Source organism: Manis pentadactyla, chromosome 13 (assembly GCF_030020395.1).
Source record: "Manis pentadactyla isolate mManPen7 chromosome 13, mManPen7.hap1, whole genome shotgun sequence".
NCBI lineage: Eukaryota > Metazoa > Chordata > Mammalia > Pholidota > Manidae > Manis > Manis pentadactyla.
Genome location: NC_080031.1, coordinates 12,101,390 through 12,117,627, shown reverse-complemented (window position 1 = coordinate 12,117,627; position 16,238 = coordinate 12,101,390). Strand labels below are relative to the sequence as shown.

General features: G+C 47.9%; 1 protein-coding gene across 1 annotated transcript in view; it reads right to left on the bottom strand.

Moving 5' to 3' along the window:
* The window catches only part of DCPS (decapping enzyme, scavenger), a 37,939-nt gene extending 23,389 nt beyond the window's left edge, over window positions 1–14,550 (bottom strand). Inside the window, exons 1-2 of the mRNA XM_036930112.2 lie at window positions 14,312–14,550; window positions 13,072–13,246 (exon numbers count right to left, since the gene is read on the bottom strand). Coding sequence (XP_036786007.2) covers window positions 13,072–13,246; window positions 14,312–14,512 — 376 coding nt within the window. The 5' untranslated portion in view covers window positions 14,513–14,550. The remainder of the gene's footprint in view (window positions 1–13,071; window positions 13,247–14,311) is intronic.
* Window positions 14,551–16,238: the final 1,688 nt, after the last annotated feature.

Genomic DNA, 16,238 nt, shown 5'->3' with positions numbered 1-16,238 from the left:
CTGCATACACCTAAGTACACACAGGAAAAAAAGCCTGAAATTCAGGACATATTCCAAGAAGCTGAGAGCTTATCTCTAGGCAGTGGAGTTATATGTAATTTAATTTTTTTAATTAGTTTTTTTTTGGGGGATAGTTATTATACTTTCTAAAACAAATATGGATCACTTGTGCAACAAATAATTAAAAACGGAAAAATAAGCCACTCCTAAAGCTGAGCCCCAGAGAGGCTAAGTAATTTGCCTGAAGACACAAAGCTAGTCAACAGTGGAGCTAAGATCTGAACCCATGCAGTCTGGCTGCTCTACGCCATGTTGCCTTCCCAGCGCCACAGGGCCATCCTTTTATAGGCCTTTTACTAAGAACCCTGTGCTGCAGACCTGTTGTCCAATAAGCAGCCCTAAGAGACAGGAGAAACGTGAGTTTCCAATGCTTCCTGAAGACACATAAGCAGCTGTCAGCAACACCAAAGGGTGCCAGAGAGATGGGGCTGCAGCCTGAGAGGTCTGGGAGGATGTCAGAGGTGCGGACCAACAACGGGGACACTTATCGCAATGCTCCCAGGGGTGTAGCGAAGTCGAGGCCTGCCCGCCTCAGCTCTGCGGAGCTGTCTGAGGAGCACCATCACCAGCATGCCCTGCAGCCAGACGCTGGGCTGGCACAGGCTCTGTGGGGAACACACACTGAAGCCGACCCTGACCACGACAGGCAACAATGGCTGTTTTGACTTATGTTGGTACCGGCCCTCCTGCCTCCCACCAAATATGACAGGACTGGATCCTGGTAAAGGATGCCTGGGGAGGGATCTGAAAAGAGGGACCTGGTGCTGGGTGGCAGCCTTGAGGAGCTTGGAGCAGGAGATTTTATCTACAGGGATGTTCTGGCAGCAAGAATGGTTATATCAATGCATCCCAGATGAACAGCAGCCCAGCACATGAATGTTCCTTCTTTCTGCAGCTCAGATGAGCAAGCTGGTGTGCTCCTGGCTAGGACAGCTCCGTCCTGCCTGTCACGGCCCTTGGGGTCTCCTGAAAGGCCCTCTCCAATTAGTAAAGACACCCCCTGTCCCCTACCCAGACACGAAAGCCCACATGCTTTTAGAAGTGGGAGGCAGGCTATGGGGAGGCAAGAGCAGTGGCCTTTCCTGCTCTCTGCCAAAGCCAGCTTAGCCAAATCCCCAGGAAAATGCTGCTGCACATGAAACATGAAAATGCAAACCACAGACAGTCTGCTCTCCTTCCCATACACATGTTCAAACAAGACTGCTTTCCAGCCATTACTGATGACTTCTACACGATGAGGTCATTTCTATGGCTCAATCTGTGGCTTTAGCTCTCCTTTCATACGATGAGCCAGTTTCAACTTATGTGACCCAGATGTGCAGGCCCAGGGGAGCGGAGGAGAAGCAAGAGCAAAGCACGATCTGAGTGGGAAGCCCACCCACCACTGCCCACCACAGAAAACAAGCAAAGCCACATGGGTGACAGGGCAGATGACCCAGGCTGGCAATGTGCTCCACTGAAGGGCTCCGAGAAAAGGGCTAGCAAGGCAAAGAGGCTGGTGAAGGGGCTCCCTGGGCATTGCATTTTCTGTCCTCTTCTTGGCAATCTCCCCTAGCTTGGTGACACTCCTCAGTCCTGGCCTCATGGTGGCCGGGGAGAGCGGGTAGAGGGCTGCAGAGGAGGGGTCACTGTCCCACGCGGCAGGCATGCTGGGAACTCGAGTGGAGGCCTGAAGAGACCTCCCGGTCAAGGATAAACAGAGCTGAGGGTGTGGTCAGAATCCTACTGGAGGCTTCAACCACTCACTGCATAGCAAACCTTCAAACTGCTAATTGCCTGTCTCAATGAAAGCAGTGGTCTTTTAGGAATGGGAAATACTCCTGTAGGGTGGCTGTGGGGCTGTGGCACTTCACAAAGTTCATATGAACAGTAGGATCAAGAACTGATGTCAATGAGATAATGAAGCTGCTAGCTGACAGTCCTGGCCTCAGAGCTAAGGGACCCCCCACTTCCCCACACACAGGAAGAAACTATACTGGGGTTGGGCAGAACAGACAAAAAAGCTATTAGTCGGAGCCCTCAGGAGTTCCAAGATTTGGCCTCTCTCTCAACTTTCTGCCCAAGGTATTTCCTTAATTCATTCTGAAGGGAGCAGAGGTGCCAAGTCTCAGTGCGACATCAAAGGACACTGCCACACTGTGTGCTGGAGGAAGGGAGGAGGCCAAAGGCACAGGACACGTCCCCTACTGAGAGGGGCCCAGGACTGGCGGAATTCCAGGTTACCACTAAGAACTCCGGTCAGAAGAGGACAACAGAAGCAGGGAGCCCAGGCCGGCAGCCAGAGCCAGGCAACAGCGGACCCAGTCATCCTGTGGGCATTTCCGCCTTCACCCGCTGGTCCTGAGTAAGCCGGCTTTCCTGCTGACTCGAGCCTGAGAACTGCCATAGCGTCTTGGGACGCTGCCCATCTGAGATGGGGAGAGGGCACTCGGGGTGGCGCCGACAACTCGGTGGCTCAGGGCAGTACGCGCCTAAATTGGCTCTGAGTGGAAGGGCTCCTCCCGGCCCTGTGGCAGCCAGGAGTCTGAACGGAGCCCTGACCTGAGAGCCTCTGCTCTCAGCTGTGAAGGGCGGAGACGGGGCCCCCGAGGAGGCAGGACTCAAGGGCTCGCTGGGCTGAGGGGGCAGCGGACGGAGAGCGTGGGCCAATCGGCAGCCAAGAGAAAGGCAGAACCCAGGTCAAGAGTTTTACTCAGGTGCGAGGGACCGTTCTGTCTGGAAACTTCTGTTTGTTGCTATTCCACTGTCCTTACAAGCTCTGGAGGCGACCCTGGCTCACTGGTGTCAGGAGCTGTGAAGCGGCCAGGGAAAAAAGCAGATAGAAATCTGCCATTTTTAGGAGGCCTCAACAAGGCCGCAAAAAGCCCTGCCTCTTCTGCAGGCTCCTGCACCTTTTCTCCTGCCGTGGTAACAGAGCCCATTTCAAAGCCCAGCTCATGCTAGGAGCCCCTACAGCTCTGTCCACACTGTCGCCCCCACCTGGATACCCCTTCTACTTCCTACCCTGCAGTCACCAAGCCCAGCCGAGCCCAGGAGGGTGCCCCCGGCTCCAGGTGCGGGGGGAGCCACCTCTGCACACCCCAACCCACCAGCTCCCAACGTGCACCCTGCCACGGCTGCTAGCACCTCACAGGCATGTCTCTGTAGGGAGGCAGAAATCACCAGAAGTTTGGGGCCCATGTATCCTGGGGATAGGCAGCATTTGTTGATCGACTGACAAGCCCCACAAAAGGCTCATTCAGGCTGTGAAGGAAGCAGACAGAGGCCCCGTCTGGCTAGTCTTATGATCTGCTTCTTTGTTTTGTTTGCATGGTGATGAGGTTAACATCCTAAGAGATAGTCATCTATCTAACCATCACATGAATATATGATCACACGTTTCAGAAGTCTAACTCCCAATCCTTTCATTCAAGTAAATGCTAATAATAGTTGGGTATGCATTATTCTAGTCTTCTCTTCAATGAGTTTACATACATATGAACAGATCTAAGTAAAGGTCTTTTCTTTTTTTAAGCCCAGGTAGGATGATCCATCAAGGGTTATCTGTGACCTCTGAGATGTCCCCTGATAGCCCACACAGGTCTTTTTCCTCCTGGGTAGTAACTGTGGCGTAGCCCACGTTATGAATGCACCACGCCTTATTAAACTCCCTCCCACACAGGGTCACCTAGTTTGCTTTTATTTTTTTGTATTGCAAATGATGCTACAATGAACATTCTTGCAGCCCTTTGTACAAGTGATGAGCCACTGTCTAAGTCAGATACCTGGAAGTAGAAATGCTAGGTCAAAGAGACACAGCGGTCACAATCTTATGGATCTGGCCCTGTCTCAGTAACACCCCACCTCCTGTGCCTGTGCTTGAACATCTAGGAATCTCTCTGTGCAGGAGAGTTAGGGAGAAACTGAGTTGTCTGTCTCAGCCCACCAAGACCTGCTCTACTTGGGTTTGGCCTCAATGGGGTAACTTCTCTACGGTCTAAGATACCTATACCTACAGAGCCCCCACCCAGCATACATAGGCATACATGCAAGGCCCCCAACTTCTCTTTAATGGTGGCTCTCAGACTATCTCAGAAACCCACTGCAATGGCAGTAATGAAGTACAAAAGGGAGCAAACCCGTAACAGAGATGGGAACAAGAGTCGGGCGGCAGCAGAGAAGGAGACTGAGATTGCAACTCACTTCCCGGAATTGGGAAGTGGGGGGCAGCATGTTAATTGCTGAGTGTACACTGAAGGGAGCTGCAGCCTGGAGCATCCAATGGGCTACATGGAGGTGACTGCCATCCTCGCCAAGGGACTCAGCAGAGGATCTAGGCTCCAAATAAGCAGGGACAGAGGACAGGAAGGGAAATGCTGGAAGTTGGAATCAACTAAAGGGCTCCACCCAAAGCCACACCCTCATCCCAGGGGCAGGACTTTAATGCCAGGTGTAAACAGGAAGGCTGTCCTCCACAGGCATGAAACCATGGACGGGGCAGGGGTAGGACTAGAGAGCGTGCAGGCTCCAGAATATGTGCTGGTGCCTCCAGAGCGCCAGTCAAACTGCAAACCCCCAGGAGAGGGGCCATTATGGAAACAGACCTACCAATGGATGGCGGGCAAAACCCACATCAGCTCACCAGACTATCAGCCTGGTTCTTCATTTTTAAATACAAATGAGCTAACATTCACCAGACATTAGGAGAAAGCCAGCAGCCTGAAAAAGAATGACCAAAATAAACAGCCAGAACCAGATCCCAGAAGAAATGAGATCATGTAAGGGTCAAGAGATAATTTTTAAAACAATTCTAATTAGTGTGTCAGAGAAAGTCTACCCAATTTGGCCTCCGTACAGCAGGACCAAGATGCTATGGAAATGAAATAACCAGGGAATCAGAAGGGAAAAGAATCAAAAATACGATTGCCAAAATTAAAACCTTCACTAGACAGTCTGGAAGACAAAGTTAAGACAATCTGCCAGACTATAGAACAACAACAAAAAAACGACATACATGGAAAAAGGGAGAGAACAGGACAAACCCATAGGCTCAATCTAGAAAGTCTAATGCCTAACAGGATTTTCAGTAAGAGGAAATAAAGGAAATGGAGGACAGGAAATTATCAAAAGAAATAATAGAAAAAATGTACAGAGCAGAAGAATGATGTAAGACTTTAAATCAAAACTGTCCAAAAGCACACAGTGCATTGAATTAACAAAAAAAACCCTCCAACCTACACACAGCCTTACAAAATTTCAATGCACCAAAGATAAAGAGAACATACTATACGCTCGCAGAAAAGGAAATAAATCAAGCCAAAAAAAAAAGGGAACAAAAACAAAACTCCAAGTTAGTCAGCTATAAAAAAAATGAGAAACTGGCGTCAGATTATCTTATTAGCAAAAATGGATGCTTGAAGCCAATATATCAATTCCTTCAAAGTTTTAAGGGCCAATAAATTTAAATTCTGTATTCATTCAGACCATAAAGCAAAAGAGGGCAAAGTAAGATTACCTCTCATGTATTCTTTCTGAGTTAAGTACTTCAGAATGTACTTCCGCTGAACAAGAGCATAAAACAAGAAAGACACAGACATCAAATCCAGAAAACAGTGAGTCTAACTCAGGAAAGCTGGGAAAGGAAGTGACAGGCAGAGAGCTATATGGCATGCCTCAAGAATCATCTGTCTGAACTGCAGCAAAAGGAAAAGAGTGGTCTGGAAATAATGTTCCCAGGAAGGAAGGAAGGAGATATGTAATAAATTACCAAACTAAATGGCTGGCTAATTTCAACAGCAGAGTTAAAGGGGCAGTATTCTTTTAAACACAATTTTTTTAAAAAGATGCAACTAGAAACTTTGTGAAAAAGTAAAGCGGATAAAATAGCAGTGCAAATGTGAAACAAAAAGCAGCATGATTTAGAGGAACTGCTGAAATGTAAGACAAGAGAGTCCATTTGACTTAGACATCAGATGCGTTCTCCTCTGAGTGGCATGGGGAAGCAGGTGGAAGAGGAACTGTAATCCTAACACTCTGCTCGAGTGTGTAGCTCATGTTAGGACAGCCATAAGGCAAACCCCGCGTACTGATTGTCTCAGAATCCACTTACAGACAAAGCGTCCAAGACTTCAGGAGAGCCATGGGACAGATCACACCCTGACAATGTGAACTACACGTACAGCTGACAGAGAAGTTGGGGACAGCAAAGGACAGAAGAGGCAGTGGGAGAGAAGGCTGGAGGTGCTGATATTCTCATCTGACAGTGATAAAATCTAGGGTAGATGGAACGAGGGCCAACGATTTCAGTATAGTTAGGATTCCAAAAGCAACTTTTAAAAACCCTAAAAATAATACAAACATCCAAAGTCGGAAGGAGGGGCTGAGAAAAGCATAAAGGAGCCAAATCTTTTGACTTCCACTGCAGGGAATTGATCATGTCAAATTTGACAAATTAAGAAAGAGCCGCATAAGCATATTATTCAGTTAAATGTCTAGAGGAAACCAGCACAGTATTATCCCCGGGCGTTTTCTTAATAGCCTGTTGCCTCTGAAAAGCAGGAGCAGGGTGGGGCCGAGTCACAAGAGCCTGTTCCTGTCCACAGATGCCCTTTGGGGCTTTCTGATTATTTGACCATGAGATTGTGTGACATTGGTAAATGCCTAGCCCTACTGCAGACTCTTATTCGGTAGGTTCAGAGCTATATTCAAGAAGAAGCAATTCTGATGAATAGTTGTAGTTGAGAATCACATTACTAAAGGAGCATCTAGAGTTCTGGTCCAACCTGAGATACTGTAATTCTATCTATGATCTCATATTATAGAGAAGCCCATGGGTGTGCTAGCCAGCTATCTGATTCAGAGAAACTGAGTCTCAAAGCAATTCTATGACGTGCCCTGGTGTCACCCACCGGCTGCACGCCTTGGGATGTTTCTCATGTTGGATGATGATCTAACACAACACCCTGCTTCTGCGGTGACCTGTCTGACAAGGCTTTCCCTGTTGGTCACTGGAAGAGAACTCCTGTCCTTCAGCTCAGCTGCAGTGGAGGGAGGGCTGCTGAGGACACCACAGGGGATGCGGCTGGTGGCGTGTGCCAGTCTGTGCTGGAGCAGAGCCCACGGAGCCTGGTACCAGGCCTCCCCGTCCAGCGGTTGGAGGCCCCCCACACCTGCCTATTCTGCCAGGGCTGGCACCATGCTGGAGTGGACACAGCACAGCTCCCTCATCCACCGGAGAGAAAAGGGTCAGCCCCACCACTCCTCTTCCAGAAAAGAGCAGGCAGAAACGAAGTCTGCTAATACCCAAAACCCAGAGGAAAGGAGCCTTACACAAACACTTTTAGCAACAGGGATAAAAAAACAAACTTGAGAATGATGGTGGAGCCCTACAAGTGACTGGGGGAATATTCTCAGTTCTTCTAAGGACCTGCGAGTTTTTCTTAACTTTTAGTTGGGAAATATATTGTGCATGTAAAACAATAGGGGGGAAGTATATGTGTGTGTGCATATGCACATGCATGTTATTAACATACACATGAATACAAATGTGTATATATTATTTATACATATATGCATATAAATACAAAATACACATAGTTTAAAGACCTAAAATAAAAGGTCACCCCTATACAAACACCGTCTAAGAAACAGAACATTACCAGAACTTGTGTCACCCTCTCTGCTCTGCCCTGCCCCCTCCACCCCAGAGATAGTCACTCGCTGAATCAGATTTGTTTAGTCATGTCTTTCTTGTCTTCTTATGTTTACATCCCTAAGCAATATAGTGTTTACTTATGCTTGTTTGTCAACTTTATCTATTTGGAATCACACTGTGTGTATTCTGAGTCTTGCTTTACTTGCTCTACATGATCAGATTCTTGACCTGTGTCATTGTCAGGTCATTTGTTTTCACTGCCCTAAAGAAGTTGTCCAGTGTAGGAAGACACCTTGATTTATTGATCTATTCTACTGTTGGTTGACATCTGGATTGTTTCTTTTTCTATCACGAACAATGCTACCAGGGAAACTCTTAGGAGAATGGCTCGTTGTTAAAATACTCCTCCAAACAAGTTCTCACTCTGGACTTCAGAGGTCCAGGTTTTGCATGGGGAGGAAAAGCCTGCCTGTAGCTAACGTACTGGGAGTCCCCTGCAACCAAAAGATTCCTGGGATCCCTCTGCTCCCTGCCCTGGCCTTGCTCACACACAACCACCTTCTCCTGCTCTGGGCCTGAGATTCCACACCCCTGCTCTACACCAGGGAAAACAATTGGCCTTTTTAGATGCAGTCTTGATTTCTGAGGCACACCATGCGCCCTACCATCTCTTCCCTTCTTCCCTAGGTAAGAGGGAACAGAGATCTTAACGGAAGGGCTCCATTAATAAGCCACAGGTGTGAGAGCCAAAGCAGCAGGAGATGACTCCCACCTGCCTGGGTGGCTGGTGCCAGCTGTCTGGCCTGCTTGGTCCTCGCATTTGCCACATGGCCAAAGGATTAGGCAGAAACCGGCCCACGGCCGGGGCCAGGCACTTTTCCCTAGGTTATGTAAACTGTTGCATTTAAGGGCCATACAAGTTTAAGGACAGAAAATAATAATAAAAAAATGACTAACACATATCAAAAATACATCATATGCCAACAGCTGGACAAAGTCCTTATCTCAGTGGGTCATAACCCGTGACAGGGGTGATGAAACAAATTTTGGAAGTTAAGATCAGCATTAAAGAAAAAGAAACAGGAAAGACTTGAGTCCAGAAGACTAGGGAACATCCCATACAGCAAGGTAAGTATTATTTTATGAGCCTTTTGTATCCCTAATATCCATGTATTTATTCACCTGTCCTGGGCCACCATGTAAAATGTTATCTCTCACTGTGGGCAGAGCCTAACAAATATTGTAAAACACTTTCTTACCTCATGTATTTCATAACCGTCCTGAGGTATGCTTGGTTACTAACCTAATTTAACAAGAAAATAACCGGTTACTTCCTCAACTTCATCTGTGCTGCACACCACAGCCACCAACTGCCCCAAGCTCCACATACAACGCCCTCTTTTCTGTTCCTCTTTCCTCCCCAGGAACATCTGCTATTCCCTCAGCCCAAAACATTCTCCCCACACACCTCACCGGCTCTCTGCACAGCTCTGGTTCCTTGCCCTCCTTCAGGTCCCGGCCTGAGCATCACCTCAGCAGGGAGCCCTCAGGGCCCCCTGTTCACAGCTACTTAAGACATTTGTATCCTTGTTTGCTGCCTCCCCACTACAACTGCAAAGACAGAGATAATATCTGCTATACTCATGGCTATATACCTCATCTACACACCGAGCACAGACCTGGCACTTGGCAGGCACTTCGTCTTTGCTAAATACAGGAACTTCCCAAGTCCTCACAGCTGCTAAAATGGCAAAGCCAGGATTCCAAGCCAGGTATGTCTGCCCGAGGCGTGCTCTTTCCCTGCACTACATTAGAACTCAGCCACAGCACAACACGGCCCCAGGCCAGACCACCAGGCCTGTCTAACTCCAATGCTCACCCTCTATGACGTCAGGAGGGTGGGAGGCCCGGAGTGGCTTACTGGAGCTGCCTCTTGTGGTCCGCTAAGAATCTGGAGGGGATAAACGAGAAGACTATAAAACCTCCAGGCTGGAAGAGAAGAAATTTGCCAATGACTATAGAAATACCGCATGAAATCAGGAGAGCAGCCAGCTTGAATTGGGGGGTGGGGATTCCCTAGGCGAGCAGTTCTATGGGAAGGTCTGGAGAAGCAGGCAGAGACAGCACAAAAACCCAAAGGGACAACTGTGCAGGCGACTTAAAGGGACAAGGCTGCAGGAGCAACACTTTAAGACCCCTCCAGACAGTGCTAAGCTGGTAACTCTTGAGACAAGAGATCAGAGAGGCAGGCTGAGAAGGCTCTGGCATGGAGGCCACAGGAGCCAGCCGCAGGAATACTTTGGCAATGCTGCCACCTTGTGGCTGTGAGATACTTGGCCCCCGGAAGTGAGGGCTTGGTTTGTGGATTCATATTTCAGCGGCCATTTATTGAGCACCTAATACAGATCTGGTTGCTGGGACCGGAAGTGGATCTGGATGGTTCCAAAGTGCAAGGAGCCCTATTCCCTACACCCAGGCAGTGACCAAACCCTGCTGTTTACTTCCCTCTTTTCATTGCAACTTTGGGGTGCTCCTCCCAAACAAGACTGGGAGGACTGAGATGGTATCTGAATTCATTTCTGAAGCTCCAGTACCCAGCACAGGGCCCAGCACATCAGAATAATCACAGCAGCTATTATGTAATATGTGCTAAGTGTTTTTAAAGACATGAGTGCATCTGAGTCCCACATTTTACCCATGAGATACCTTGGAGGTGTCAAGTAGGCGTTCATTAAACTAGGAGCCTGGAATTCATAGAGATCAGGGATGGAGAAATAAACATGGCATCATCTGCACATAAATGGTGCTTAAAGACCAGTGCCTCAGAGTTTAATGTGCACATGACTCACCTGGGGGTTTTACTAAAATGCAGATTCTGCGGTCTGGGGTGTGGTCTGAGACTCTGCATTTCTAACGAGCTCCCAGGTGCCGCCAGTACTGCTGGTCCACAGACCACAAGCGGAATGGGAAAAATCTGGAGTGGGCATTGACAAACTATGGCCAGAAGGTCAAATCTACCCCATGGCCTGTTTTTCTATATCCAGCAAGCAAAGGGCAAGCAGTATGTTCATTTTTAAAGGGGTTGTGCTTTAAAATTTTTTTAAAGGATGACTATGTGACACAGACCATTTGCAGCTCATAAACCTTAAAATATTTACTCTCTGGTCCTTTTCAGAAAAGTTTGTCAACCTCTGATCTGGAATATCATCCAGGGACAGGGTGCACAGCCAAACAAGAGAGAGATAAGGCTTCCAAGTCACCAAGCCTAGTCTGAGGAGGGAAATTAAAAGTATAACGCAATGTCTGCTGACGCTTATTATGCTAAGACAACAGTGAGCCCTGGAAAAGATGAGCTAATGTCGGAGGCTCCCAGGTGGGAGTGTGAGCAGCACGGGGGGAAAAGGCAGAGAGACACTGAGAGAGGAGGAAGACCTGTGGTGACGTGCCTCTTTCAGTGCTTAGCTTAAGAAAACAGAAAGTCAGGGCAGGGGCCACCGCCACTGTGTGTGGTACCACAGAAATACTGCAGTAATAAAATGAAAAACAGGCTCTGAATTCTTCTGAGTTGCTCACAGAACAGAGCCTTTTGAATTTTGGCTGTAGGCATGGAGGGTGGATAGGGGGCTTAGGGAAGGTGAGGGCAAGTGGCGGGGAAGGGACGGCGGCGTTGTGGAATAACAATGGCCCCAGAGCCTGTGGTTTGGGGGCTTCCCTAAGTGGTGTTCGGTCACTGTGCCTTCTGTCATGCTCTGCCGCCCCCTTTGAGAACGACATTTGCTTAAATGTCAATGTGTAAGGAAGTAAATACAGCCATTCATTTCTGTCATCTTGAACCATCAACCTGCCTCTCTTTCAACAGAGGACCAGGCTGTTTTGTTTCAGTTGTTAAAGATGTGCTCGTGTTACATCAAGGGCTCACGTATATTTCCAAAGGACAATGGCACCCTTTCTGGAGGTGCAGAAAAGCCAAAATCTATCAAAATGGCTGTGGCAGAACATCGGTAAAGTCAAACTGTTCTTAATGCTAGAGGGCAAATAAAAAAATAGGAACATAATACCAAACCCCTATGCGCTATAAAGCAGGTCCCAGCATCTCCTGGCTGGAAGGAACCTTCAAAGGTCAGCCAGTCTTTCTCCTGCTTCCAACATAGCTGCCTACCAAAGCTAACCACCTAAGGGAGAAAAGCTCACATCACATTACCTTTGGGCATGGAATATTCTTCTCCTTCCTCTATTTAATACAGTTAAAAAATAGCTGCAATCATCACTTATTTGTGGAATATAAAAACAAAGTAAAACAGAAGGAACAAAACAGCAGTAGACTCACGACAGTGAGAGGTGACTAGTGGTTGCCCGGGGGAGGGAAAGGGGAATAAAGGGACACAGTAATATGCAATCACAATAGAAGTTGGTCATGGGGATGGTAGTACAGCATGGAGAATATAGTCAATGATTCTGTAACATCTTTCTACACTGACAGACAGTAACTGCACTAGAGGAGGCAAGGATTTAATAATATGGGTAACTGTTGAACCACTGTGTTGTAAATTTGAAATCAACATAGAATTGTATATGGACACGTCAATTTAAAAAACACACACACTTATAATCACAAACAAATCTCTGCCTTTTAACCCATGAATTCCTGGCCTTCTCAAGTCTATCCCACTCGATCACACCCACTGCCTTCCCAGCTAGGAAGTGAGCTCTTTCAGGGAAGCAACCGACCCTTACAGCACCCAGCACACGCTCACTCGACGGCACTGTGGTGGGCCAGTCCTCAATCCACTGGAAGATCTTAGTTTTTCTGTCCCTTGTTAGATGTGTGATCTTGGACAAGTTACCTAACTGTTCAAAACTCAGTTCTCTCTCCTGTAAAGTCCTATCACAACAGGGCTACTTTGAGGATTAAATACCATCACACATGCAGAATACATGGAATGGTGCCTAACACAATAGTAAGGGTTTAGTCAGGACTGAAAATCTTTATTCAATCAGTAGATGAAACTGTTCCAGCCGTGACCACACTCTCTCCCCAAAACATAACTACGCCAGAGCAGTCTTTCAGCCTCAGCGCTATGGACATTTCTTTGTTGTGGGGCCCATCCTGAATTTTGTAGGGTATTTAGCAACATCCCTGGTCTCTACCCTCCAGATATCAGCAGCATCCCACCTCCCCAGTCCTGATAACCAAAAATATCTTCAGAGACTGCCAAATGTCTCCTGGGGGGTGCGGGGGGGGGCAAAATTCCTTCCTCCTCCCATTGAGCACTATTGCACTCCATATATAAATCAGTAAGGAGGAGTAGCCACCGCCCCAGCCCCAACCCCCAAATTTCCCCAGATCCCCTCAGCCTGTGCAGCCACCACTAGCTCACCACTCAGTTGCCTTGGAGGGAACAGGTGATAGGTGCTGTAGATGTCATTGGAGAACTGCAAGTGGAGCTCAGGGCTACCTGCCAGGAGCTGGGCCACCCCATCCACCTGAAATGGTGTCTTCTCCAGGATCACAACAGCATCCTCTCCATCCCCATCCCCAGAGGCCTCATTCACCTGTGGGCAAAGACACCATCAGTGGGCCCCGTGGCAGAGCCACAGGTGACTCTTGGAAATCCCAACACTTGCGATTCCCTTCCCTGTAGTCTTCTGTTTGGGCAAGTCTAGCAGATGGCACTCATAGTTCTTCTCCCAGAGGAGGCATCTCATTAACCCAAATCTTGGTGGCAGTGTTCACATCTTTCTTCTAAATGAAGCTTCTCATCTGTCTTCTATTTTAGGCTCACAAGGCCTCTGTCAAATTCTCCCCATTTTACATCTCCTCAGATGAAGACACTGAGGTCTAGGGAGATTAAGTGACTTGCCCGAGGCCCCACCAAATAGTCAATGTTGAGACAGAAACTAGAACCTGAGTATGACAACTAACTCCTAGCCCTGAAGTTCTCGTGGCTAAAATCTTCAACAGGTGCTGAGAGTGAAGACAGGGGGCTGAAAAAAACAGATAGAACCTTGTAAAAAAAAAAAAAAACAAGAGACACAGAGAGAAGCACAGAAGCCTAGGCCCAGGTCCCTCTTATCCTCCCAAAATGAGGGTTCCTGCTAGCAGATACCTGCTTTTGGCTAGGCCTCCTGACTAGTTCCCAAGATGGTCTCCAGTTTCCCCTCTAGATCCCTGCTACGGAGTTGAGCACGTGGTATTAAGGCCAGCTGGGTGTATGTGTCCACCCAAAGATACTCTGCACTCCCGACGATGAGGGATGGTATCTCTGCACCCGCCAGCACTCCGCTCAATGCTGGCCTGGGAATGCATTGGTATGCGGAATTGAATTGCCAATTCGGTAACTGTCTCCTCTGCTAGGGCCTAAGTCCTGCACAGCAGGGGCCATATCTTCTACAGTCTCCATATCGTTCCCAGCGGCATGGATAATAAGCAAGACGATCCAGTAACATTTACTGGGTTCCTTAAGGAATCTTGTCTCCTCTACGCTCTCCCCTGTGCAAGTTTGTGGCGTACTCTTCCTCCCCCACCGAGTAATGCGATTGGTATTTTCCGGCCGAGCTCGGGAAAAACCCGCCTCCAGGGCGGTGATTGGCTCCCACCCCAGGGCTGCCTAATGGTACCTTCCCGTGTAGGAAAATGATTTTGTCCCGCGCAGACTCCCTCAGCACTTTTTTCACTCTAAAGCCGGAGAAGGGTAAGCGGACAGGGGTAGAGGTGCCATTCCCAACGCTTGCTTCCTTTTTCTCTGCGCTGGGGGCTTCCGCCTCCTCCGTATCTGGGTCGCGCTTTCTCTTGCTGCGTTGAGCCGCTGGGTCCGCCATGCTGCCGGCAGGCGCTCTGCGCCTGCGCAAATCCCAGCCGCGGCCCCGCCCCTCCCGGGCGGCCCGGGCGCTCGCGGACTACAACTCCCGCCGTGCTCCGCGTCGGAGCCCGCAGCTCGGGCTCCGGGAAGCCTCGGGGCGCTGCTCCCTGTGCCGCGGGGCAGGTTGCTGCTGCCCGTGGTCCCGTCCGGCCCCGAGTTGAGGCTGTTGCTGAGGGAAGAAGAAGGAAGGTAGCGAGTTCCTCAGCAGGCGGCTTAGTGGTGCGCCCTGGAGGGCACCCCCGACCGCCCCTGGGGCCCGAGGAGGAAGACACATTTTGGATCAGCGAATGCTTTGACACCTTGTTTGAATTTAGTAAGAATTACACCAGCATTGATTAGTTGGCGTGGAAGGAATGTTTCTGAAACAAATCTGTTAAGAAGCCAATCTTTTTGATTGTTTGTTTTATTTTGGTATCATTAGTGTACAGTTACATGAGGAACATTGTTTACTAGACTCCCCCCATCACCAAGTCCCCCCCCACAAACCCCATTACGGTCACTGTCCATCAGTGTAGTACGATGTTGTAGAATCACTGTCTTCTCTGTGTTGCACAGCCCTCCCTGTGCCCCTCCATTACGCATGCTAATCGAAATGCCCCCTTTCTTTTTCCCCACCCTTATCCCTCCCTTCCCACCCATCCTCCCCAGTCCTTTTCCCTTTGGTAACTGTTAGTCCATTCTTGGGTTCTGTGAGTCTGCTGCTGTTTTGTTCCTTCTGTTTTGCTTTGTTCTTATACTCCACATATGAGTGAAATCATTTGATACTTGTCTTTCTCCGCCTGGCTTATTTCAGTGAGCATAATACCCTCTAGCTCCATCCATGTTGTCGCAAATGGTAGGATTTGTTTACTTCTTATGGCTGAATAATATTCCATTGTGTGTATGTACCACATCAAGAAGCCAATCTTATATGTCTTGGTCGATTTTTTTTATAGAGCGCTCTTAACTATTCCCATTTTCCCCCATTTTCATGTGTTCAGTTGTTTTCGTTACAAACTCAATACTGCTTGCTGAAAAGAAAGGTGAGTGAACAGGGGCAGAAATATATTTTTACCACCTGCTTGTTTTCTTCCAGACTAGAGGCTTCTGCCCCGTGTATCTATCTGTCTAGCCTGTGGGTGTGCCTGCTTTGCTATACAGGAATGTGATTTGCAGCACGAATATCCATCTACCAGAATTTCTTTTCTTTGGCCATATAAATATGTTATGTACTTAGACAATTTCTCCCTTTGTAACATTTGTATGTGCGTGTGGTTATTACTTCTGTCTAGTCCATATTTCCTTGGTATTTGACAGATCTCAATTTTGTCAAGATTTGATATAGCAAGTTTTAGTTATAAATTTTATTTTCAGCAAATGTCAGTTTTATTTTGAGTTTGTTTTTCCAAACAAATATAATTGGGGAGGCAATTTTTGTATACTTCAGTCAGTGGGTAACAAAGCCTATTGTATGTCAATAGCATTTTGCTTTGGGTTCTTTCTACTAGAAATATGTATTATGAGTTGGATAAAGGTAATTGTGTTGTGAGGCAGAGCATTAAAGACTTAGGATCCAGAATAATTATCTTCAGCCAAAAATATTTGCTGCTTGTCTGCAAGTTTCCTGGAGACATCCCCACTTTCTAGGGATATCTAGTAAGAGCTTATTCATTGTATGTAAGACTAGAACAAGTTCTCCCCGAGGG